Raw genomic sequence first — 25,650 nt, forward strand, 5'->3', positions numbered from 1 at the left:
GTATTGTTTTGATAGCGGAAGTCTGTGGGAAACCTATTATAAACGGCTATTTTGGTAAAGACAAGGACAGCACCAAACCGACTTAGAGGTGTAATTGTTATGACGTTGTGCTGCTAAGCCCGAGGGCGTGGAACAAAAAGGTAATGTAGCGTTCCTTGTTATGGCATGCCTTACAATCATATTATGACTTCGGCACATAAAACCCGAGAATATAATAAACACCCCGAGAGTGACAGTCTTCAAGTTTCCGGTCGAGAATGTTTAAACACATGTATGATTCACTTCACTGGAAGATCAAACTGAGTGCGTGCTTCAGAGGTACACTTCTTAGTGGCGCTGGTGTGTCTTTAGTTCATAAAGAAGCCGTAGCAGGGGGCTCCGAATGAATTTCGTCCGCCTGAGGTTTTTCGATATGTACACAAAGCACGGTTGCAAGCACTTCTGCTATCCGTCCCTATAGAAATACGGTTCCTGCAGTAGGGAATCGGACGTGCCGCCCAATACTCAACAGTGTGAAATAATGACATATGCACATGACTTCTCCTCAAGCCCTGAAGTCAATTCGTATTTATTTGGTGGCTCGAACAGATTGCGAACACATTGATGAAGAAACCTAATGCGGTTTGAAGGATGCGCCTTCACATGAGCTAATATTACTTTGTAGACAAGTACACATGGCGGGTGGAAAGATAAGCCAAAGGTATTTCTTTGTTATTTAAGTTTCCTTTGTCAGTAGTAGGAAGAGAGAGCGCTAAACTTTTAGCTTGGCCTGTAGCTGCAAAAACATAAAGATATGTCAACTAGTTCTATGTAACAGTGAATAGCTAACATTAGCTGAAAGCGATATTCTAGAGTACCGACATTGAATAATTATACCTCAGTGGAGAAAAACCGAATGATCGCTCGTTGATACATGTAGACTATAATCCTGGGAGAATATTATAGGATAAGTGATCTTAAGCCTGGGATAAAAGGTCATATGAATGATAGCAAGTAAAAGATCCGCGAATAAGATGAATACAATTTTCCTGGTTCGAAAAGCCCGCCGACAGCAGTTGCCGCACAGCGTTGACTATATGCCAGTGGTATCCATATGCGGCTCTGGATAACCGCGCTAATAGTCGCCTTCTCCGTCCGGGCAAAGGTCCCTGCTGTGAGCAGGAGCGATAATTCCGCAAACGTCGACGAACTGATCGATGCAGTGTTGGGGCACGTTGTCCTTCAGTTGCGGTCGTGTCCACAGCGTGCACACTGAAATGCATGATAATAATTGCTTATGCCACCTGCAACAAAACGTGATCTATTTGCTCTTCCGTTTACCGTATATGTAACAGCAGCAACAGAACGATGTAGGCACTGTGCCAGTACTATTCAGCTTAAGCGATGCGTATATAAACACATTCGTTACCGCTTTTGCAGTGCCCGTAAACAAGCTGTCAACCACCTAATTCTATAAATTGAGGGATTACAAGTAGGTTCGAATGTGCCTAATTGATCGGCGAACGTAAATTGCTGTTCTTTCTTTATGCAAGACAAAATTGACAAAACAGCAGTAATCCGTTATGCACGCGGCATCGGAACCATCCTCTCTATTTGCGGGGTTTGGAACCATTCGCTTCAATTTTTCCATCTTCGCGGGGATTCTTAAGTTCTTCGCCATTATTTTATGTAAATGTGAGTTACTATATATTACGGAAAGGAAGAAGCCCAGTGTAGCCCCGCGCTGCCCAATGATACAAAACGGGGAGATAAATGTACGAAGCTATGGGAGAGAAAACACAATGGTAGCTGCCAAGTTTCATTGACGTTCAGCTGCCTATGTATTGCCAATCTCGTCAAGTTTTTCACTTCTGGCCAAAGCGTTCAGGAAGCACGTCAAGTATGGAGATGCAGAAGAGGGCCCTGGACCATTAAAGGGAGATTTAAGTTGTTGGAGAATTGAGTAAAAACATTAGAAGGGGCAATCACACCATTTGCCCAACAGTGTTCGATGGGCGCGCCTCCATGTGCGAGCTTCAGCGCAGCCTTTTTAGGCTTTCCATTTGTGTCTATATTTTTGGATAAATCAAGAAAGCTTGGATGCTGCAATGAGAACGTTGACTGATCTGCTGACTTCCTTCGCACGTGGTAACTAGTAGCGCAGCTCCTGCATCTTGTCTAGTGGTGTTATTTCGGTGTTCGCTTAGGAGGGGTTCGAGGCTCCCACCAGGCGTTTCGTTTACAGAAAGAAGACAGCACTCAGAAAAGATTTTAGGCGGAATTGTTATGGTGTTGCCATGCATCTTCAAGCTCTTCGACATTTTAAGCCAGCGAAGACACTTAGCAGATGGTTGACGACTGGGGTGTGAAGGAGGCAGACTAGTATATCTGCAATTGGGCTTCTGTGGAATACTTTTCTTGCTTATTCACCTTGGGACTAGTGTTACAACAAATCTTAAAAGTAGTAGCGGTTAGCGTAATTACAATATGGAATATCTTATACCTCAAGAATTACGACAATAGCCACAAATGAATGTCAGGGACGTAAAAGAGCTACACCCCTAAAAATTGCTCTTTCGAATAGTATTTGACGACATATGTTTTTTGAAGTTCAGAAATGCAAAAATGTGCTACAAACTCAGACTTTCTTGAAACGGACGTAAGCTACGCTTGAAACTCCTGCTAGTCACAAACCCCTGTGAGCCGTACGTTTAAACCTGGGAAATTCAAGAAGTCAGACCTTCTCTGGGAAGCTACAGTACCCGGAGTAGTGCTAGTGAGTAAAACCTGGCACAAGGGCGTTTCTTAACTACCATGATTGTAATTGGGCTCGTGAGAGAGAGAGAGATATTATTTAATGACAGAAAGAAGGGGAGGTCGGCCTGAGTGAAATGCCTCTAGCCTGCTATTCCACGTGGGGAAGGGGTTTGGGGAATAAGAGGGATAGGATGTGAAGAGGAAGGAAGGGGGTGGTATGGTGAATATGATGAGGGCTGCACAGCATGTTTCTGTGTAATGCTTACGTGCCCACTTCGCAGCACAGCACAGTCATCTTCGTGGGCAGAGGTACTGGCGTACTTAAACCGGGCAGTAGCAGCTGCAGGGTGGCGATTATTTGTCGCATCATAGCTTTGATGGCAGAGTCCGATGGTGATATCTGAGTGCACTGTCCTTGCTCGCGCTGACAGTCGTGACCATACATTCGGTTCCGGGCTTCTGCGGCTCGTTTGAAGCAATGGTTTGGAGAGATCTATCGATGCCGATTCAATTACCTTCTGCGGGACCTGTGGAATTGGAGCCAGGGAGCTCTCGTCGGGATCTACAGCTTGTCCACGCCGACGACACGTTCGTCTCCTCCAGTGATGCACTGACGCTGCCGCCCCCTTGTGGCACATACTTGTCTTGCTCAGTTGGTTCAGTATTTTTTTCTCCTTTTTCTGTTTAGGACAATCCTTGGAATCGGCCTCATGGGGTCCATCGCAATTCGAGCACTTAATTTGTCTTACTGTGCATGAAGATACGTCATGGCTGCCGGCACAGCGGAGGCATGCCGTCTGGCGTGTGCAGACAGCGCTGACATGGCCTAGCTTTAGGCTCTTGTGACATTGCAATGGTCGGGGCGCATAAGGACGCACCGGGTGTCTCACGCAGCCCACCTTGACATGAACAGGTCGTGTCTCCCTCGAAAATAAGCTTGATGCTCGTCGAGCGACCGAAGCGGTGAACATCGATGACCGTCCCTGTTGAAGGCAGAAGCCTTTGTAGCTCTTCGTCACTGATGTCAGTCACGACATCGGAAATAACACCTGCCCTAGTGCGACCACTGTGCACTACGAACGACCGGACTTCTATGTGTCCTAATATGCTCACGGTTTTCAATTTTTCTAGGGCAGCCTGCGTCGCTACTTCCACTGTGACTACATTCTTCTTGGTGTTGAAACGCACTTCGTTAATTCCTTTCGGAGCCACATTACCAAGGTAGGTGTTAAGAATCTGTTCTGTCTGTGTACAGAATTTAAATTCTTAGAGAAGTCGAGCGGCACAAAAGCAATCCTGTAAGTCGAAGTAGGCGGTCCGTTGGGGCCCTGCTCACTCAGGTCTTTGGTTGTCTTGCGGTATTTTCTCTTCAGTTGCTTGCCCTCCACGACGGTGTAGTCGTTGTCGGAGTCCATTGGCTCGCTGTTGGAGAAACAGGAACCCGACGTCTCCATGGCTACGTTGCAAGCCTTACAGTATGTCCCTTCGAGACGCAGTGCGAAGAGGCGTGCTGGGCGCAAGTGGTGGCGTGTCGTCTGTCATCGCTTCGGACTACTTCTCGTCCAAGAAGCACAATTAAGCCTCCGTTATGACATAACTAGCGCAGCAAGGCCGGAAGCGACGCTTGCTCAGATCACTTCATCTTATAGGTTACTATAAAAAGGTAGCGTCCCTAGATGTGGGTTTATCTGCCCAACGCAAGAAGTCTGTCATCCTTAGCCACGTAGGTTTGCTATAGCTTTCATTTCAACTAGCTGTCTGTAACAGGCGGTTGCGGTTCCCTTAATTTCGGTGCCACCTCTTCTAATATTAGGTGGCCAGAACTAACTCCGCAAATGTTTCTTTTCTACAACACTAGAATGGCCCCCCACGAGCTCAAACCTAAATTATCCTGTTGCCATCACCCTCTTGGCATTTGAATCGTTCTCCCACTGAAAGTTTGGCGCACGCGAACGTTAGTTCGAGAAGACAGAACGTATGTTACGTGCTCACATTGGTAAAACATAAATTTCACAACACATATGCCCGCAATCATCAATTTGGCAAACAAAACACAAACCAAATTGTTAATCGTGATAGATACACAGATAATGCTTTAAAGAGGCTTCGCTGCGTGTTCACTATCTGAAGGAACATGCAGACAGGTAAATGGCACAAAATGCTTAGTAGACATACACTGTTCCAATAACAACTTACGATTTCCTTCTCCTTGCAAATTCAAATTTGCCACAACGCAGGTCTCGTAGTCTGTGTAGTAGACCATGCCATCTCTCGGTTGAGGATCTGAAAGACAATCCAGACTAATTTCGTCAGTGTTCGAGCTACAACAGTCTCCCTCGGTTCCATAAGTCAAGAGGGTCAGGAGTTGTTAGTGGCTCTGCCAATTACAGGCTTAATAAAGGAACAACTTCTGCACTAATGGGCTTCGAGTCATAGGAATCATTTGAAAATCTGGATGTGTGGCGCGTTTCCTTTTCTGTAGCGTGGTGTAGGTGTTGCGTGAAGTTGTTTCCTTTTCTTTCCTGTGCTCAGTGAGGCTTTATCACGGCGAGCAATTGTTTCTGAGCTGCTTGCTCAGCAGTTATTGAACACGACTTAAAATGTGCTTGCGTGATCAACACAGGATAAAGTGGTGAACATTTCAAGTCATGTTTCTATGACCCCGCCATTTCCCTGCCGTGTATGTTGCTAATAATGCTGAATCCCTCTCATTCACTCTGTTTCTGGAGAATCTTCTTCTGAAAAACTTCGTATATTTGCAGAACTAAAGAACACTGTTGGTCTTATGAAACAAGCAGCTAAACTAACCAAGAAATTGACTAGTATATTTATTCTGCTTTGTTTAGGCCAAAAAGTGATAAAGATTTCAAGAGCTTCTGTAGAGTGCCTTGCTGGGGGCAGAACAGACACAAATAGAAAGTACTTGATTTCATCTTGCGTTTCTCAATAAAACCTACAAATGATGCAAATAAATTTTCAGCTCAAACCTGACACGTCTCAAAGCCCGCCCTTGTATTATTGAAGTCGGACCCACTTATCTAAGAAGCCTCAAGCTAGCTGTGCTCGGAACCACATTCAGAAAACATCGCTAACATCTCTTCGTTGACTGGCCGTCGCAGATAGGAATTTTTAATGGTGGGGAAACCGCCCAACTCTGGCCATCGAAGAAGCGCTCGTATGCAAGGGCGGTTCTCTCAGTACGGGCCGTGTGTTTGGTTGCTTCTTTAAAATGGTAATACGCTAAAACAATTAGTGTGGTCTATTTGTAACTGAAGAAAAGTCAACGAAATTTGCAAAATACAGTTTTACATTTTAGGAATTGAAGCTGTTCGATCAGCTCGAACGTTTCCCTGAGCGGCCACAACGGAAAGATGTTAATCGTGCTGGGCATGGCTGCAGAAGCGCCGAAGTCGTTTAGTGATGCGCATGAGGGTCGTCAAAGACGTTACGTGGAGGCCTTAAGCCATTCCACAGATCGATTACTAAGCACGAGTGGGGAGTATGCTTTGCAGAGGCGAAGCGTGGCCATGTGTTCTGTTAGATGCGAAAGAAGTACCGTTATATGCCGAATTTCAATGTATGCAGTTGTAGAATACCGATGCCCGTCTCATCCTTAACTACAGTAACTTCCACCACTGTCCAACCTCACAGCGACAGCTCTGAAATTGGCCGCCGTAGCTCTGAAAAGCGAAACAGTTTGCGTCCTATATAAATGAACGGCGTGTTTCTTTTTTTCAGAACGATTGAAATGCGTCAACTTGAAGATTAAATTGGCAAAGTGATATTCATGCTGCTTGATTGCAAGTACATATAAAGCACACAAAAGATGTGTACCTTGCCTTTGTTGTAAAACAATTGTAAGATTTGACCCCAATTTCTGTGACTCCTAGTTCTCGTTCCTGTTTTGCTTTGACGTGTTTATAAAGCTGAAGCTTACATTCACAAATGCAATTTAGTGCGTAAATTTCAATACTTGCTTTAACAACACATTACATCATGGTTCGTCTTTTACACTTATTCAAATCAAAACGTTCTGTTTAGGACAAACATACCTAGGTGAATGCTCGACGAAGTAGCAATGCTTGATGCGTAGCACGCATATTGGAATTGTGCCTAGGCGTTGTGTTTCCGAGTTGAAGCAAGAAACTAGGTACTACGGTTTCAGTCACCAATTTGTACTGCGACAATCAATATATATCCATTACTTTGTGTCTGTAAGTTTTGTTTGTTCTGTTGCTTTCTAGAGCTTACTGCAACACTGTTTTTTGCATCTATTTGATGGCAGCGCCGCTGCACCCTAATGAAGACGTGACATACGACCACTTTGACAAAATACCCACATTTTTGTGTTAACGGGTTTCCTTAGCGGTTTATAAACTAGATGCTCCAGACAACAGTATATGATATTCACAGAAGTCGGCGAGCTACGAACATTACTTGATGCTATTGAGCCTAGGTTCGATCAAGCAGAGAAGAAGCAGTAAGTGAACAAAAAAAAAATGCGCCTAAGTTTGCATGCAAAAATAGCGGGCTAGCAAATTTTGGCCAATTTAGAATTTATCAATGCTCTTCCGCTGATTATTGATCATGAAAGTGCATATAGAATAGAGGTTCAAAAGATTTTCACTGACATTTCGCCTAAATACATGTGATCTATGAACGGGATATCGATAGTAACTTGATAATTGTAACTGATAATTGCGATAGTAAGTAAATACATAAATTTATTAGGACGTAATTACCTTCAGTCGAAGTAAGAGTCAGCATACCAGGAGAATCGCCCGGAGTTATCTCGAACACAAGTTTTTTCCTGTGAATAATTGTAAAAGCAATAAGTTACTGTCGAAAGTCTTATGCGGAACGCATAGATCGTCGCAAAATTCTGGACACATTTTAAAACTTAGAGTAAGGTTTCCTTGTGCGCACGAATTATGAACTACCAAAGCCTGCCTTTAGATACACAGCTTTATAGGCCTTGCCGCCCGCATTGTTTTGAGTGCGCTAACGAGCTGACTGGTTCTGGCAATCAGAATCCCATTAAATGTGCTTTATGAGGTGTCCAATCGGGCATCTGTCCCGGAAAATGGGAGACGATCTTTCAGCAGTTGAGCTAATGTCATCAATGCGCCGTACAAATCAGAGTTACTGTTTTCGTGCCTCGGTATGCAGGATCTTCAGGGTCGAACGTGGCGCGTAGATAGAGTGGAGCTGCACGCAGGCTTAGTTTCGAATTAGAGTCAGGTAGGTTCGCTGGTACTACACATCAATGTCTAAACAGTGCAAAGAACGGGGCTAGCAAGAACACAAACGGCGTCTGGGTTCTTGCTTATCCCATTCATTAAATGTTTGAAATAAGTTGTGCGGAGTGCCACGCTTGCCAGAAGTCACACAGATGCTAACTGTAATAAATCCAATAATAAAACTAATGTTAGCTGCATTCGTCAAGGCTTCCAGCACTTCCCTTCCTTCGTGATGACCCGGAAGCCGTGGTTGACATGCGTTGGATTTTCAACTTTGCCTTGTGTACACATTGTTTTCATAATGCCATACGGTTTAAGGTCTCGGTACACAATTATCGGAAAATAGTAAGGTGAAAAATTTTCTTTTCCTGATACTGTTTATAGAGCTGGATCAACTGAAGTGCCCCTCGGTGCGTTTCGCTTTGCAAATGTTTTGCTTGCTTCGTGCCAAAGGAACACCCTACAAATTTTACTGGGCTAGTGCTTTGGTGACGCCACATGCCTGCAAAGCATCTGAGCCAGGTGCATTGTGCCTACATACATGGTTACGGCAGGTACGTGGGAACTTTAAAAAGAACGCATTAAGGATAAAGGAACGTGCTCGTCGCAACGTTTAAAGGACATGAAGCAGAATATCAAGTTGGGGTGCACACTTTTACGAAGGAATGTTGAACGCTCAATGTGAAATAAATACATTTGCATCACATCACTGCTTTGACTACACATTTGAAATCGTGATCGAAACAGCAATGACTAAGGGAAAACTTCTCGCCTTTTCTATACGCCGGTCGGCTGCATAGGATGAGTTCGAATTTTAAGCGGGCGTGGTTAGCGCGTTCCAGCACTCACACTGCATGAATTATCGCTAAAATAAAAAAAAAAGATGGCTGTTGCACCTTGCATTTGTTTATAAATAAAACGCAAAGGCCGGAAACAACATAACCTAGAGGACCAACCATGGAGTTGGAGTGAAATAAAACATAGCCAAACACATTTCATAAATGCTAAAAGAAGAAATAATTCCAGCAGCATTAGAAGTTTTGGAGAGCACATATTTGGTCTGGAGAATGATGTCGTGGGAGGCATACTGCATAGCCAAACGAAGTTTAGCAATTTCAAGTGGCTACGTGCATGCAAACACTGACACTTTCAGCTGAACATTCTAGTTCGTGATACTCTTAAGTTCTCTAGTGTGTCTTGTTTTTATTGAAACGCTGAAGTGGTGGCATTGACATAACGTATTTAATTATTGCTCACATATCATTTTAGACAATACTATTTTAATGAATTGCTTGGTAGTACCAACTAGAGGTAATTAATGTGCATATTTCGGCAGAATATTGCGTCTTCTCAGAGAAACAGACTCAAATTCGCACATGCGCTCGTCATCTGTATGAAGATTTATCTCTGATGGTAAGGCGCTTAATTCTATTTTATTATTTTGCTTTTTAATCATGATTTATCCCCTTAGTTGAACACAAGTTCAAGGCTATTTGGCCGTTATATGCAACGTTTAGGTGCGTATAGTTCACCCATTTAGAAAGTTATTTTGTTTCACACACAAGTTTATTTCTGTATGGAGTGCGCGATGCCTACTGCATCTGCTACCTTATAGTTTCATTGTCGCATTCGTGTTGGATGGAAAACAAACGGGCGTTAACCATTTTCATATTTAGCTATGCTACCATAACATTGAGTGGCGCCTCATTTCCTTATATATGTGCTCAAAATAAGCCCACCCTACAGTTCACGAAGACAGTCGAGTATGAACAGTTTCTACAAAACATCTCAGCCTGGATTTATGCAATGCCAGCGCAAATGTCATTCTGACTCAAGTTAGTGAATTTCGTTGCAATACGCAGCTATCATAGAATGCACCTAAGGGAGAAATTATGCTTCCCTTTATGCCATACGTCTACGTTTACTTTGTTCTTTTCTACTTGGCATTGTTTATGTCGCTGCGAACACCGAAGTTTCTGTTCTCTGTCCAAATCGACCATCTTGAAAGAAAACCGACCTGAGCAGACAATAACTTTGAAAATAACAACACTGCACGCAGACAGTTAGATAAACTAAAAAGAAACAGTTCGTATATCAATGGAAAGCACTATTTCACTGCGTAACTTAGAATAGGTACACCCACCCTGATAAAGGCAAAAAATAGGCGTAGGTGGCAGAGTGAGTCTCTGGATTAATGGCCATTTGCTTTGATGCCAAGCACTCGAATATGGTGTCGTTGTCCCAGTCTGAGATGGCCACAATGTAGGGAAATTCCTCCATTGCCTGAGATGCACAGAAAACGTATAAACCACAGGCACATATAGTTATCGCATGAACATGGAGAATGAAGAAACAACTTTATGGACACTTATACGTGTGGCCACCCTCTGAGCCTTGGCGTATAAATAATGAATGATGTTTTAGTTGTGCACTTAATGGTCTAAAAGAGAAGCACTGTTGATCTCCTTCGAATTTAAATCTGTCAGTTTCAATATTACACACAAAACGGCTTTACGTAAGCCAACAACAGCCTCCTTAAACAAAACGGGCGTCCTCACTGCCTTTCCTCAAACAAATTATCTCTCTCTTGAATAATGCTATACTTTATTGAATAACGCTTGCTGTTCACGAGAAATAGTATATCAGATCAAGCAATGCCATGGTCTCAAATAAACGCTGCTTGGAAAGTTGCACGAAAACATAAAAAATGTGTAATAAAGATTCGGTTCGGATAACGAGGGTTAAACAGGTAGTCTTCAATGCTGTTCAAGAAGCGGATGATCACTGCTACTTATTTCTTATTTTTTGCTGTCGTTCTTGTGGTGCTTTGGATATCATATTCTTGCCCCTTGTAAATATATTTTTTTACTTTCTCGTGTGTCTTCTTAGATATATGTTTATCCGTTGTACGTATAAGAACTACTGGTTTGATGTACATCCCGTGTTCAGGCAGTTTTCTTCTCTGTGCAGACAAGCTTTTAGTTTGCACTGAACAAAACAAATATGAAAGGAAGCTTGGTACGAATACAGTTTACATTATTTCCAGCCACGATCAGTCCCTGATTAACTATGGACATGTTTATGGCGGTAGAACATTCTCAAAATGAAAGTATTGACACAAGTGTAAAGAACATAACTGCTGCGCGGCCTGATCAGAAATCAGGATACCAAGTCAAGCTTACTACGCACACGCTAAACTTGATTATGTTATTAGTATATGGCGTTGCCTTAGCCATTGGTCATGGCCAGACTAATATCTGTATGTCATTGTTTCGTACGCGCGTCTTGTTTTAGTGAATACACTCCAAGACTGCTGTACTTGCCGTGTAACGCGGCCAATAGCTGTGATGCGCTCAGTGCTGTCGAGTATTTAACTCGCTGCGCCTTTTATGGGGTGTCTGAATATTTGAAACTACCGAATAAGAAATCGAATAGTTTTCTCCGCTAATCGATTACTATATCGAATGGAATAGACATTATTCGTCAACGCGAATATTTTTCGAATACATTTCGAATATTTCTAAACGTCAATTGCAGCCAAATAAACACAAAATTTGAGCAAAAATACCGGAAATTTTCAGCTCTCTGGGCGCGGTGTAGACGTAAAATAAGATAACTTGTGTTGTAGGGCAGGCTACGTCACTTATCTAGTTGTACTTTGCAGGCTGTACAACGATGAGTCGCAATCTCTGAAGAGCCCTTTGTATGTGAAGAAACTACTTGGTTGTTCTTAAAGCTCCATTTGTCTTTTCAAAGGTACAATTCTTCACACCGTACTATTTAATGACAGGAACTTGCTAACCTTAAGTATACTGGAATGTTAAAATAGTTTAATAATAATTTTGATAAGTCCTATCACTAATTCTAAAGCTATTCTAAATGTATTAGATATTCTACTCGATTCTTTCCTGGCATTGTTCAATTAATATTAGATTTGGCCTCAAAAATCACTCTTCGCACACCCCTACGCTTGTTATTTCTGTTCGTTCAACCCGCCATCAGACCCGTGCTTCTGAACTTACTCTCGCAAATATATTTTAATGTTACTATCGTTCGATAACGAATATTTGCATAAACATCTGGGGCACTCTAGCATGAACCTATCCGAAACTGTGTCTATTCCGCTTCTACAAGAAGCCTTGCACAATTTGTCAAAACATTTCCGGGCCACCACTACTTCTCCTGTGTGTCACGCGACGTCACAAAAACCTCGAAAACTCTCCGTTTGCGATGACGTGGACATATTGATTACGCAGCATTTAAGAAAAAGAAGTCAACAAAATCATTTTAGATTCTACACTTTCCTCGCCATTAGGGCTCCGCTATTGGTCAAGAGATTTCGGGAAGCACCCCTTTCACCTGTCTGTCTTGTGACGCCAGAAAATTCGCGAAAGTTAACCACGTCAAAATGACGTGTACGCCATAAACGTGTAATGCTATGTCCAACGAAACTGATTCTTTTTTCGAAATAACCGAAGAATTTCCCGTTCCGAGAGGATTAGGATATGCCTGCCTAACAATCATTCGGAAACTTTCTACATGGAGCTGCCGTGGACCATGAATTTGTTAGCGTATAACGAACGTTTTCACATGGCTGTATAACGAGGTAGAGTCATTTTAGCACTTTTACAACATTGCTTTGCCAACTCTTCTTCTCTGGGAGTCTGTCTTAGCGGCGTTTTTAACCATCCGTAGTATGCTTTCGTGATTTTCAACCAACCACCGCAAGCTATGCAAGGCGAAGCGGGCCAGTCGCAGACGCCGGCAACACCCTCATCTTCCGGTTATCCGCTTTCACTGCTCTAGCTCGGTCCTTAGGAAACCCTCACCACAGCTGCGGGCTCTTCGCCTCTTGTCAACCAATTAGATTAGAAAAACGTGCCAAGACTGGCAATATTATTAATTTTGTAAGCAAACTAAAGTTACATCCTGTAAACGAGGACAGCGTTTCATTTTTGGATCAAACAATGCTGCCGATCACCGCTTGTTTGCGTCGGCGGTTACATAAATTTGGCTTCATATGCTGGAAAAAAAGAGATTGGAATAGTTTCAAGTTATAGGTCCCCCGATCAACGCACCTAGGTCATTTTCCCAGGGGGCTCTTTTTTTTAAGAACGTCAATCCGTACAGCCTCCCAGCAAGAACTACCCAGCATCTACACAGTAAACGCACGCTACTTGCTATGTATTGCATCAGGACGCAGCAAAATAAGGCTGGCTGGCAGCGAAGACCGAAAACCAGTTTACCTTAACTTAGTAGATTTTGTTGTGGTAGCAATTATATGGACAGTCGAAGAGAATGTCTGCCGTCGTTGTCGCCGGCGTCTTCGAAGTCGCCGTGAAGTTTGGGTATATGTATGTTTAGGTATATGTATGCTATGTGCCAGGCCTTGCTCAATGACATGCGGTTTTGAGGGTTATATTGGCACACTATTCCGTCACTAACGGTGCTCATGCCAGACCTTACATTCTTCACAAAATTATTCATCAGAATTGTGAGAATGGCAACCCACAAAGAATTGTCATGAAGCAATACGCATACAGCGCATGCCTTTTATCTGAAATCTTCTCAAACGTAAACATTAAAAGTGTGCCGCAATAACAGAGCTCAAACTTCGAAATTATGTATTTCTTTGGCTTGGCTGTGCACTACATCGGGGATTGGCCTAGGAATGAGGTTTCAAACATACCTGATACGCAAAAGTGGTGGTAAGGTCCTTAAAAAAAAGTTGGCTTTAATTATTCAACCTAAAAGTTGTGCGATAACACGTTTTAAACCGAGGAGCCCTAACACAACAGCTCGTTTTTACTCAGCTTACATTTATTTCAATTCATACTGCCACTACAACTAGGAGCCTTACACTTACATTACTGTAACATGGTGCTATCGCATTCATACCTTCGCCCTTGTGGTGAAAGTGTGATATCTTTTACACTGCACTATAGGGAGCCAATTTATTATGACACAGTTTTGCTGCAGTCTTTTGTTTAAGCAGTTTTTACCTCTTGCGTTCGCGGTAGTTATTGTTACTAAACACGGGTAGTATTCTGTAATTTGTTGCAGTCATACATTAGACCAAGAAGTTCACCTCCGAAACCTAACTGCCAACCGGTGCAGTGCTCGTTCGCCGGCCGTGGCTGGGACGAAACGACACGAGAAGATGGGAGGCTGCAGAAGTGCTCAAGGAAGTACACAGGAAGAAGACAACGTGGGTCATGAAGAAGCGGTGAGCGCTTGTTTTTAGGCCACGTACTTCCCTGCGAATAGTAGGCGCGCAGGTGCGTGTGAGCTCGGGTTCAGACTCGCTTGCGTAACTGAGGTCGGAGGTCTGGTGCAGTGCGTGATGGCGACCATGCTGGTTGTACGCTGGCGGCGTACGTCGCGAGTACGCAGGGTTAGGCAACTGATCATGTGGCGAATGTATGCGGGATGGCGTGCCGGGAAAACGATGCTGTGAGTACCCGATGACGGCACGCCGCCGGTGATCTTAGATGGGCGATCCTGGAGGTGGTGGTCGGAGTTGCACGATCAGGTCCTTTGAAAGCTCCCGCTGTCCTTGGTGCTAGCGTAGCAGTGGGCCAGTGACGTTGTTGATGAAGAAGTGGCGGTCCGACTGCGTAAACAAGACGGCCGGATGGGCGTCATAAAATAGGTGGAGACCACAGACGCAGACGTCTGCTGAAACAGGGAACGCTGCAGTTACGCTCGTCGTGTCTGAATCGCTGCGTTGAGCGTGGCATAGGTGGCTCGGGCGCCCCGAATCACCAATTATCTGGAGGCGTCCGAAGAAAAGAAGCCCCGGTGGTCACATCGATCGCAAACGGCCAGCCATGGTGCCTATGGTCCAGAGAGTGGCAGACGGACGCGACCGCTCGGCGCGCGTGCGTTGGCGTGCTCTATTCCCGTGCGGACTTGCACGTGGAGCTCTCCTTTCCCATGCGTCCATGGCGCTGCGGTCGATTGTCCCGCTGCTTGCAAATGTATGTCCCGTTTCCTATTATCATTCTCCCTTACTTTAGGTGGGCTTGGCTGTTGCTTCCAGCTCCGCAACACCACTCTCAACCTTATGCAATGTCTTCTGCTGCTTAACTCGATTAAAATAGTATGAAATAAAAATAGCTAATTGAAAGACTACATGGAAGCATTTAGTTTGTTGACAGTTTTCATGAAAACGCGCTAAAGATGAAGACGAAGGAACACATACGACAGGAATGGCGCTTTGCTGTTTCGAGTCATTATGATGAACAAAAAGAAAACAAAGGACAGTCGTAGCATCTTTTGTACGCAGCTGCCGCACTTCTGCCTTGTGTAAAATTGCCTTACAATTGCGACCTTTTCCCACAAGGATAGAAATAGCACTTGAGAAGATTATAAACATCTTTTCTGAGCAGCAAGGCATATCGCTGTTGCAAACAGTTGTGTGCTTCTGCTGCGAAATTCATTGGAAAAATTATTGGGTGGGAAAGCCAGCCTACTTGCCCTTAAAGCTTTCCTCTGTTTCACAGTGATAGCGAGCGTTTAAGGATCTTTTTGGGAAGAAATATGATGCGCCCAACGCAGCTAAGAGCCTTCCTAGTTACTATGTGACTGGCTAACGGATCATAGCAGATTGCAACTATTCTGCGTCCTTGTTACAAGCATAAAGTACACCGTCAATTCTTGCTGTGCCCGTGACCACGAAGCGGCATTAGATTTAGATAAATATGTTGATCCTAAGCACTGTGGGAATCAATCTACGCGAAGCTTTCTGTGCTGACTTGATGATTATTAGTGGTGACGCTGACGGTACACGTGAGTAAATAACTAGGTTCCATCGTTTTACATGCCTAAACCACGATCTGATTATGTAATCTGCCGTAATAGGGGACTCCGGAATAATTGTCACCATCTGGGGTTATGTGAAGTGCATCCAATGCACGGTAGACAGCGTTGTTTTGCATTTCGTTCGCATCAAAACGCACCTGCCGCAGCCGCGATTTGATCCCGCGACCTCATGCTTTGTAGCGCAATGCCAAAGCCACTGAGCAACCCTGGTGGGTGCATGGGTCAGTCATGAGTGATGTTAAATGTTACCTTGAGCACTAATTGAGTCTGCCTACGTAGTACACCGAACATACAGCGAGGCGTGCTTGCTCGAGGTGCTGTTCTGGGCTATATTTGGTAGCCTAAGAAAAGTTCAGCACTGTCATTGCCTCGCACGGCGCATCGAAATGTTCTAAAAGCTTTCATTTGCTGCGCTGCCGCTTGCATAGCGTCATCCGGACGCTGCTGACTGCTGGCGTCCAAACTGGTGCTTTAATGCGACTTTGCGTCTGCACGCCATGCGTCATTTGTCTTCACGGACGAACTGGCGTGGTGTTTATCCGTCCCAAAGACGAAAAACCTATCATGCCGGACCTTGATTCTTACGTTTTCCACTTTGTCCACATCGGTAGCCATGTCTAGTAGTAACGTATTCCTTATTGACGGAACCCCAAACTTAAACAAAGCATGCTTTCAGACAGCACATTTCACTTCTCTCACGTTCACCTGTGTATACGAGCTGCCACGTGCAAAGAGAGACAAGGCTGCTATTCACTCGTTTCGTGACTGCGTTGGCTATGTCCACTCTCTGTCTGCTCTCTCTGCATGCTCTCTACCGTTCTGTCTCCGCTCCGGACGTTTACCCGTGCGTACAACGGTAAGTGCCGCAGCTTCTTGAATGTTTTTGCGGGGAAGCGGGGCTGACGCGTAATGTAGCGGTTGAGGGGGCATTTTGTTTAAGCGGAAGAATTTCCCCTTGTAACGATGTCATACACCCCAAATGACGAGTGATTTCTGGCGTCACCTTTTATGCCTCCCGCGCTCCCGCCATGTGGATTGTGCACGTCCTAAACACTCTGCCCCCGACGCGGCGTTCAAAACAGTAGCAGCAGGAGGGGCCGCGGACAAGTTTAAGGAAGATGCAAAGAAACCTTCGATAAAAAATTATCACACAATGCATTGTTTCTTTTAGGGTGTACTTATAGGCAAGGACTGATTCGTTTCGCTAGATGGACAAGAACTTATATTTTCCATACGGGCTCCCGCTTTTGAGGGACTCTATTTGCACCTAGTGATCAGTGAAAAACGTCCAGAGAAGTTGTGTTCTACTTCGGCTTATTTGCACTTTAGCGACAATGCACGCAGTTGAACTGCTCAAAAGCGAAAATTTACGATATGTTTTAGAATGATATCTTGAAGTTCATCGCCGATTCGGTATAGAAACCTACAAGTTTTGCTGTCTATATTACCCCATTTCCCCTATCCCTATCCAAACATTACTGATGACTAGGAAGGAGAAAGTGCACAAGGCATTCAAGTATTGGTAGCTTAAGGTCGTCTGGCGGGTGTCGGTGCAGTTTCATGAATCTGGGTGGCCTACCGTGCTTTCAAAAAGCTGTGCCGAAGAGGATAAGAACAAAGACCGCATCCGCTTTCAGGCTTGAAATTATGACCGCTCACGGAACGCTCTAAGGGGCGCTCGCACTCTAGGAGCCGCTCCAGGTCGAGGCAGCGGCCCTCGTCTGGGACTCCAACGACCAGGAGCCGATCCGTTTCTAGGGAGGCGCGCGTGCGCTTTCCTGCAGCTGGTGGAGGCGGCGGCGCAGCTGGAAGCCAGACCACTTGGGCTGACAAGTTCAAGGGCGGCATCAGCGCCGGCCGAGAGCGCGAGCAGCGCCAGGAGCATGTGGATGGTAATAGCGATAGGGATAGGATTGCGCAATTGGAGAGAGAGAATCATAGCTTAAAAGCAGCCATTGACGGGCTTATCAAAGAGATAGCTGAGCTTAGGAACGGCTTACCTTCCGGTAACAGCGACAGCTTAGGACCGGCTAGGAAACATGACGACTCGGTTGAGGTACCGAGGTCTGTGGAGGTCACAGAAGAGAACATGGCGGACGTAGGAGACGCCTGCTCCGAAAAAGAGGGCCCTATCCTCGACCGTGCGGATTCAGGGCAAAGTCGGTTCAGAGCTTAAAGCAATGACGGCGACATTGCAAGAAAGTTTAAATCAGATCTTTAGTAGACTGGAGCGGATAGAACAACGGGAAAATATCATGGATCAGAGATTAGGCAAAATTGAAATATATCTAAACGAGACGGTGGTCCCTGTTATGAAGCGGGAGTGCACCCGGCCGCTAGCCAAGCAGGGTAAGTCGCCGAGTGGACTTGAGCTCAAAACTAGTTCACCAAATTTCCGTAGACAAGATGGCTCTATTACATAGTTCATTTAGTATTTCGCAGTGGAATCGTAGGGGGTTCAATCATAGGAAGGCATCTCTGCAGCAGTTTGTTAGAACGCATGGTGTGAAACCTCATGTTATCATGTTACTGGAAACACTGACGTCTAACGTGACCTTAACAGATTTCAAAGCGGAAGTTAAGGACAATGAACAGGGCAGACGACTCGCTACTCTCATTAATAGGAGGTTGGCGTATATTAGACATGATCTTCACATGGCGGATTGCAAGATTGAATATATTATGGTGGAGGTAATTTTAGGTCGGCAAAGGTCATGTCAGAGAAGCGTTTACCTGCTTAACCTGCACAGTAGCCCCTGGGACACGAAGCAGAGTTTCATATCTCTATTGACGAAGGCAACCAATCTGGCTAAAGATGCACCGTTGCTTATTGGAGGGGATTTTAAGGCCCCATATCATGTGTGGAAGTATGTTTATAGCACTATTAAGGGGGAGAGACTATGGCAGCAGGCACTAGACTTGAATTTAACTCTGATGACAGACCCTTCGTATCCCACCAGATCTGGCACGTCGACATGTAGAGATTCGACACCTGATCTCACTTTTGTTCGGGGGGTGGTGGATTCGTCCTGGCCCAATTCTAATATAGATTTTGGTAGCGATCATTACATACTTATGATTACTTTGGAAGTGGCTAATAAAAAGGAGCGCACATTCAGGATGGTTGACTGGGATGCATTTAGGAAAAGAAGAGCGCAGAGAATCGAAGATGAGGGAAATGAGTTGACCTTGGAACAGTGGACTAGTTAGCTTAAAAGTGGCGTTGAGGCGTCCACTAAAGAGGTTCAGACCGATATTGACACGGAACATGGATAGTTGCCTGGCGCATTTGTTGGAAGCGAAGCAGTCGATGTTAGCGAGATGGAAGGGTCAGAGATTGAATAGAAGGCTTAGAAAGCGTATAGCAGTGGCTACTCAGGAAATTGAAGACCATTGTCGGGTACTGTGGAAGCAGCAATGGGATGAAGTATGCAATTCTATTGATGGTCGCATTAAGAGGGGAGGCGCCTGGAGTTTGCTCAGACATTTACTAGATGAGACAAACACTAAATCTAATAAGAGGACTGTGATAGGTAAGCTGGTCCATCAAGCGTGTCGGGACTCCATGGAGCAGGAGTTGGTGAATGATTTGGCTGAGAGATACCTTCCGTTGGAGACCTGGCACGATGCACCTGACGTAATTTTGGAATACAGTGGGGACGAAAATGCAGCTATGGATGAGGAATTTGCTGAAAGTGATATAAGGATGGCGCTGCGGAATCTTAATGGTCGATCGACATCAGGGCCAGATGGCATTACGAATAACATAACTGCGAGTCGGCCTAGTTGGAACAGATTCATCTTAAAACTTTTTGTGCGCAAACAAACAGGGACGAAGAATTGAAAGCGCTCGTCCTTCTGTTTCTTCTATTCTTCATCCCTGTTTGTTCGCGCACAAAATGTTTTAAGACGAATAAAATGTTACGGAATTTAAACGACGTGTCAATTGAGTTCCTTACTAGGGAGATCAATTGTCGATGGAAGGAAGGCTCTTTCCCGGAAGAGTGGAAACATGCAACTACTGTTCTGATACCCAAACCGGGGAAGGCCATAGGGCTTGAAAATTTCAGACCCATTTTCATGACATCGTGTTTGGGGAAAGTCACTGAGCATGTCATTTTAAATAGGCTAACGCGTTATGTTGAGGGCAGTGGGGTCTTTCCGCACTCGATGATAGGATTTCGGCCCGGCCTCTAGACTCAGGATGCTATGATCAGGATTAAGCATCAGCACCTTGAGCGGCGGACAAGGGATACTAAGGCACTAATTGGACTTGATGTGGAAAAAGCTTTCCATAAAATCCGACATTCTTTCATTCTACGGGTGCTATCGGACTTGAATGTGGGGCAGCGGCTTTTCCATTTTGTCAAGGCTTTCCTTATGGATAGGACATCTCTCAGGTTTGGGGAGATAAAGTCGCAAGTCTTTAAATTGGGTTGTAGTGGTACTCCACAGGGATCCGTACTCTCGCCTATGTTATTCAATCTGGCGATGTCGAAGCTGGCTAATACACTGGACACTGTCCAGGATATTGGCTATTCTATCTACGTGGAGGACATTACTATATGGAGTGTCGGTGGTAGTGATGGAGAGCTTGAGGCAAGGCTGCAGAAGGTGGTAACGCTTACGGAGGAGTATCTGGGTCTCATGGGGCTCAAGTGCTCCACTAAAGAGTCGGAGTTGTTGATCTTCAAACCTAAGAAACTAGGTCGTAGGCCGAAGGGTTGGGTACCGGAAGTTGAGCCTTGCATTAGAATTCATACTGGGGAAGGGTCGGTGATACCCAAACTTGAAGCAATTAGGATCCTGGGTATCGTACTTGAAGCGAACGGATCGAACATTAGAACCATTCAGGGCAGTACCAAGAAGACGGAGGAGGCCATAAGACTTATAATAAGGATCTCTCTAATAGGCACAGGGGTTTAGGAGAAGAAGGTGCGAGGCGCTTAGTTCACGCATTTATTATGTGTAATTTCTCGTAAGTGGCAGCTATGCTAAATTGGAATAGGGGGGAGAAAAATAAATTGGAAGCATTAATCAGAAAAGCCGTCAAGGCTGCGCTTGGTCTGCCTATGAATACGTCAAACGATATGTTGTTGCGACTGGGTTTGCATAATACTTTAGATAAAATTGCCGAGGCTCAGCGTACTGCACAAAGAGAGCGGTTGCTAGGTGCACCAGCGGGTAGGTATATTTTAGAGTCAATTGAAGAATCGGTGGCTGTGCCGCACGATAGGGCGCCCCTACACGAGTTGAACGTGAACCTAAGGGAAAATATCATGGTTCGTCCGTTTCCGCGGAATGTGCACCCCGTGCACAATGTAAGGAGGCGGGTCGCGAGAGCTAGGGCTTTGTTGCGAGAGGCAAAGGATCAGGAGGAGGAATCTGTGTTTGTTGACACCGCATGGATTAATGGTAAAAATGCTTATTCGGTGGTTGTGGTAGATGGCAAAGGGAGCGTTAGAAATGCCGCTTCCATTTATACCAAAGGTCCGGGTGTTTCCGAACAGGTGGCTATTGCTCTAGCTGTAATTAATTCAAGAAGATTTTTGGTGTTTACTGACTCGCGATCTGCGATTAAAGCCTTCTCGAGAGGACTTGTTGCGGAACCGGCTAACAGACTGCTGCAGGGTAGGGATATCCCTTCGCACACAGATACTTGGTTCCCGGAGCAAATGGGTACAGTGGAGGGAGCACCGCGTAACCTCAACGAAGTGGCGCACAGGGAGGCACGAGGATTAGTATGCCGTGTATTCCCTGAAGGGGCCGGATCTCCCGCTCCTGAGTACAGGGACCAACTGTTAACCTACAGCGAAATCACCAAGCACTATTACTTAGGGCGCAGGGCATTCCCCCTGCCACATTCTAAATTAAATATGTCACAGGCGGTTACATTAAGGCTTCTGCAGACACGAACGTACCCTAACTCGGTCATCATGACTAAAATTAATCCGGACTGCGGGGTTTCAGTCTATTGTAGTAAGTGTGGGGGTTTGCTCGATTTAGAACACATGCTTTGGTGCTGCTTGGCATTGGCTGGTGATGGTTCTCGAGGTGAACAGTGGTGGCAGCGAATGCTGCACAGTGAAGTGCTGGCGGACCAACTAAGGGCTGTCCAGAGGGCCCATGTGACGGCAGAGGGGCTCGGCCTCTCTGTACCGACGTGGGAGCGGTCCGCATCGGTCCCAGACTGATCCCGCAGGACGTAAATAAAGTTGTTCATACCATACGATACGGCATGCAGTGGTCCGAAGACACTGGGGCTGGTCGTCTAGATGTACAATAAGGAGAAGTAGCTAAGACTCAGAAAAAAAAATCCGAAAAACTACACGTTGCTTTGTTAACTAATAAGGGCCACAAATGTGAAACCAACCTAGTACGCGTTGGCAGTATTTTAGCCAATAAAGTTGGTATCAGGGCAGGTTAAGTGAAATTTAAAACAGTAACCACGTTTAACGGGACGCACAACTGTGATCAAAAGAACAGGAACCGTAAGAAAGTAAGAGAGCTCTTAAATATACAGCAGCTATCAGATGTTGCTGTTTTTCGACATATTTTTTAAGCCCTGAAGAAAGATAACACGGACAACTTTCTCGTGTGCGCAATATAACTCAGTGATTTTCGTGCATCCTTGTCACTGAAATCCGGAAAGGGAAATCAGAGCGTAGTTTAGCAACGTCGCTTGTCGAAATAACTTAGAGTGTAAAAATGCTTACACCCTTATAGGTGTTTTCTTGTTGCACTTGTAACACCGTTACCATTAGCGTCTTACAAAATTTATAGAAGACGACAACGGAGCTAAAACTAGACGCGTGATGATAAAACACGTAGTTGAACATTACGTAAGCATTCGGACAGCCTTGGGCGCCCAAAAAATCCGACAGGAGTGTTTGATATCTCTCGCTGTGAAATTCTCTTGTGGGACATTTCTGTGCGCCCAAGGGTGTCTCTTGTCATCGCATGTATTGTTAAAGCTCCGTTGTCGGCCTCTGTAAACTTTTGTAATGCCCTAACGGTAAGGGTGTTACCAGTGTGACAAGAAAACACTCTTAAGGGCGTAAACATTTTTACATTGTAGTTATAGCTTGATGTATTATCACCACATGACGACTACCAAAGAATGTTGCTTTATGGACGCAGCCACTTTTGGGCGGTCTTTAGCGGAGCAGATAAATGGGTTGAAGCGCGTAGAAAAGTGGGACGCAAGAGACCTTTCGAAAAAAAAAAGCTACCAAGCTGGCCTGCTTGGAATGCTCAATCTCCGATTTTAATGTTTTATACTTATTGATTTACTGTTTTATTGCACGTTGTTCAATAGTGATTACTGGGTAGCTGCCGCATCGTTACCGTTTTTTTTTCATTGAATACCATGGGAGAGAATGCATAACATCCGCAACCAATCGTTAGCCGCACAACAAGCTTGGTGATATTGATGAGTGAGCCACCATGTATTGCGCCATCTGAAGTGCAAGAAAGCCCGTTTGGAACTTCACGAAACTGTTCGTTCTTCTACAGCGCTTAGCCGCAAATGCGTCTCATCTATTTTAAGAGAGCCGTATCAAGGTCTATTTTATTCTGTCACAGCCTAGCTGTAGCAGTATTGCCTTTCTAGCCGTCAAACGTGTACGATTTTAGAAGTATTTAGAATAAGTTCGACATCAAGAGTTTGTAAAATCCGTCACAGGGGCCCGCTTGCTAAAACGGCATGTAAAGAAGACACATCGCACCATTTACGCTTATACCTTTGCAACCTTACCACCCTTAGTTTGGCATCGCTCTGTCGAGGAAAGAAGTCATTAATCGATTATACATTTGCCGACAGAAACGTGCACTGTTCGGTAAAAATAATTGGTACCTTAAAAACATCTACTGGCTCTCGTTGCAGTTCCATGGGGCCTGGTGGTGTACCCAGCTTGCAAACGACCATGCTGGTGATACAGAGAGCTAAGAAACCGAATACCTGGCGCCTTCCCATCGTTGTGGCTTACGATACTATGTAATTCGAGGATGGCGGCCGCCACTTTATTAGAAGTGAGAGCATGGTTCCAGAAGAAAAAACAGAGAAAAACAATGTTTCGCTCTGCTTTATATGATCACAATAAATTACTTGGCAGTCTAACACAGCGTACGCAATACGCCTAGGTAAAATTCTAGCTCTGCCAGCTGCTAGATGCGGCAGTTCCGCACTATTACTAAATGGGAGCATGTTCGTGAGAATCCGACAGACATCTCTTCAGATTAATTGGAAGCATCCAGGAAGTGAAGAAATTGATACTTTTGGTTTTCTGTAATTGTGCTCTGTAAACCCGGAAATAAGACAAAGAATATGTGTAAGCGCACAGTGGGTGGTCATGCAAAAAAAAAAAAAAAACCCTCCGGCGGTGTGTTCTGAACAGCATCAACCCCCCTCCCCCCGAAGAGCAAATAGAATATAGGTCACATTTTTTTTAATTATCCTTAGATCTGCAGCATCTGTGTCACAGGCAGCAAGTGTATGGACCTTGTCATACCCAGGATTTCTAGCTGGTTCTCCTTCGCCCTGCAGTCATACCTCTCCACAAAGCCCGATCCTACTTCGTAGGTTAGCATTTTCTAGAAATTGTATTTAATGAGATCTGCCAATTTTCAACAACATTTTGTCAACATCGAGAGGGTAATCCCTTCTAATAGCATACGCATTTGTGTTACTCAGTCGAAGCTTCCCTTTTTCTGGCCCTCTTAAAGCGCAGCTGAATTCCTAATCTTGAGGAGACGTTGCCTCGTTCTGTGATTACCACCTGACCAGTTTTGCCAATATATGCCTTGCCAATATTCATATACCACGCCTATATCTATAGAGAGAGATATAATTTGCTAAAAATTGCTACTGTGCACCGGGAAAAAAAAAGGGAAGAAATTGTGTTAATAGAGATCGCGATGAGGAGGAAGGGGGGCAGGAAGAACGGAGGCATATGTACACCATCACAGCGGTTTTCTTAAAGCCTTGCGTCTGGTCTGGTGATCGTCAAGTAGTCCAGAGCAGCCCTTGTAGCCATAGTGTTGATATTTGCATGGTCAAACATTGCACACAAAATAGTACTTTCAGACAAAGTTTGCCTGCCAGTGCCTACTAATGTCAAATACCGCGTCTCCCTCTGTGATGGTAAGTCACGGAGATATAACTTAGGTCTATGAGAGTCTATGCCACCGTCTATGGGCGCTTCCTAACGCACGCTGTGCCGTCATCGAAATGACAGTATATATGGCTGTGCGATGCTTTGTGTGAAACGCAGAGATGGCTGCACAGATAATGCGTTTTATTGCATTGGCGATTATATGGACACTCCAGGTGGCTTTCTGCCATCGCCTTCAGCGTTACCGTTATATTCCGGGTAATGTCCAAGGGTGATAACATCGAGACCTCGCGCCGTAGAGTGTATGTGCGAGTGAAAGCGTGCAAGGGTACGCGAACGATAGCGGCTTAATCTCGCGCACGCAGTGGAGGGAAGCGGGGAAGAAGCGCGCCGTTTTCCGTCGCGCGCAAGAAACCAGGGGGCAGAGAAGGGAGCGCGGGCGTTCTACTCCAGCGGCGGCTGCTTATGATGCAACCGCGCGCACCCTATATTGAAAGCGATCTGCGATGCATTGATTAAAGTGCGTCGAGTGCTGATAGCTTCGTGTACGCTGTGTTCTGACCGCTTATTTCCCGTTATTGGGAGAGGCAGCACGAAGGTCAATTTTCTCGCTGGGCTGCCACGCTTTCCCAGAAAATTCCGGTGTTTTAACGGCGAGGGTGCGCAGTTATCGAGCGGCACGTGTTCATGTTTGCTTGTGCGCGGATGACACCATGCTTGTTATTTTACTTAGTAAG

At 45.0% G+C, this 25,650-nt stretch overlaps 1 protein-coding gene across 1 annotated transcript; it reads right to left on the minus strand.

The window, feature by feature from the left end:
- Positions 1–556: 556 nt before the first annotated feature.
- Positions 557–24,502, minus strand: LOC129382363 (uncharacterized). The gene is made up of 5 exons (XM_055066246.1): positions 23,656–24,502; positions 10,120–10,259; positions 7,479–7,546; positions 4,933–5,019; positions 557–1,251 (listed from the first exon to the last, which is right to left on the minus strand). Exons 1-5 carry the CDS (start codon positions 23,773–23,775, stop codon positions 1,115–1,117), a joined length of 552 nt encoding a protein of 183 aa, XP_054922221.1. The 5' UTR covers positions 23,776–24,502; the 3' UTR covers positions 557–1,114.
- Positions 24,503–25,650: the final 1,148 nt, after the last annotated feature.

The sequence above is a fragment of the Dermacentor andersoni genome, chromosome 6, assembly GCF_023375885.2.
Source record: "Dermacentor andersoni chromosome 6, qqDerAnde1_hic_scaffold, whole genome shotgun sequence".
NCBI lineage: Eukaryota > Metazoa > Arthropoda > Arachnida > Ixodida > Ixodidae > Dermacentor > Dermacentor andersoni.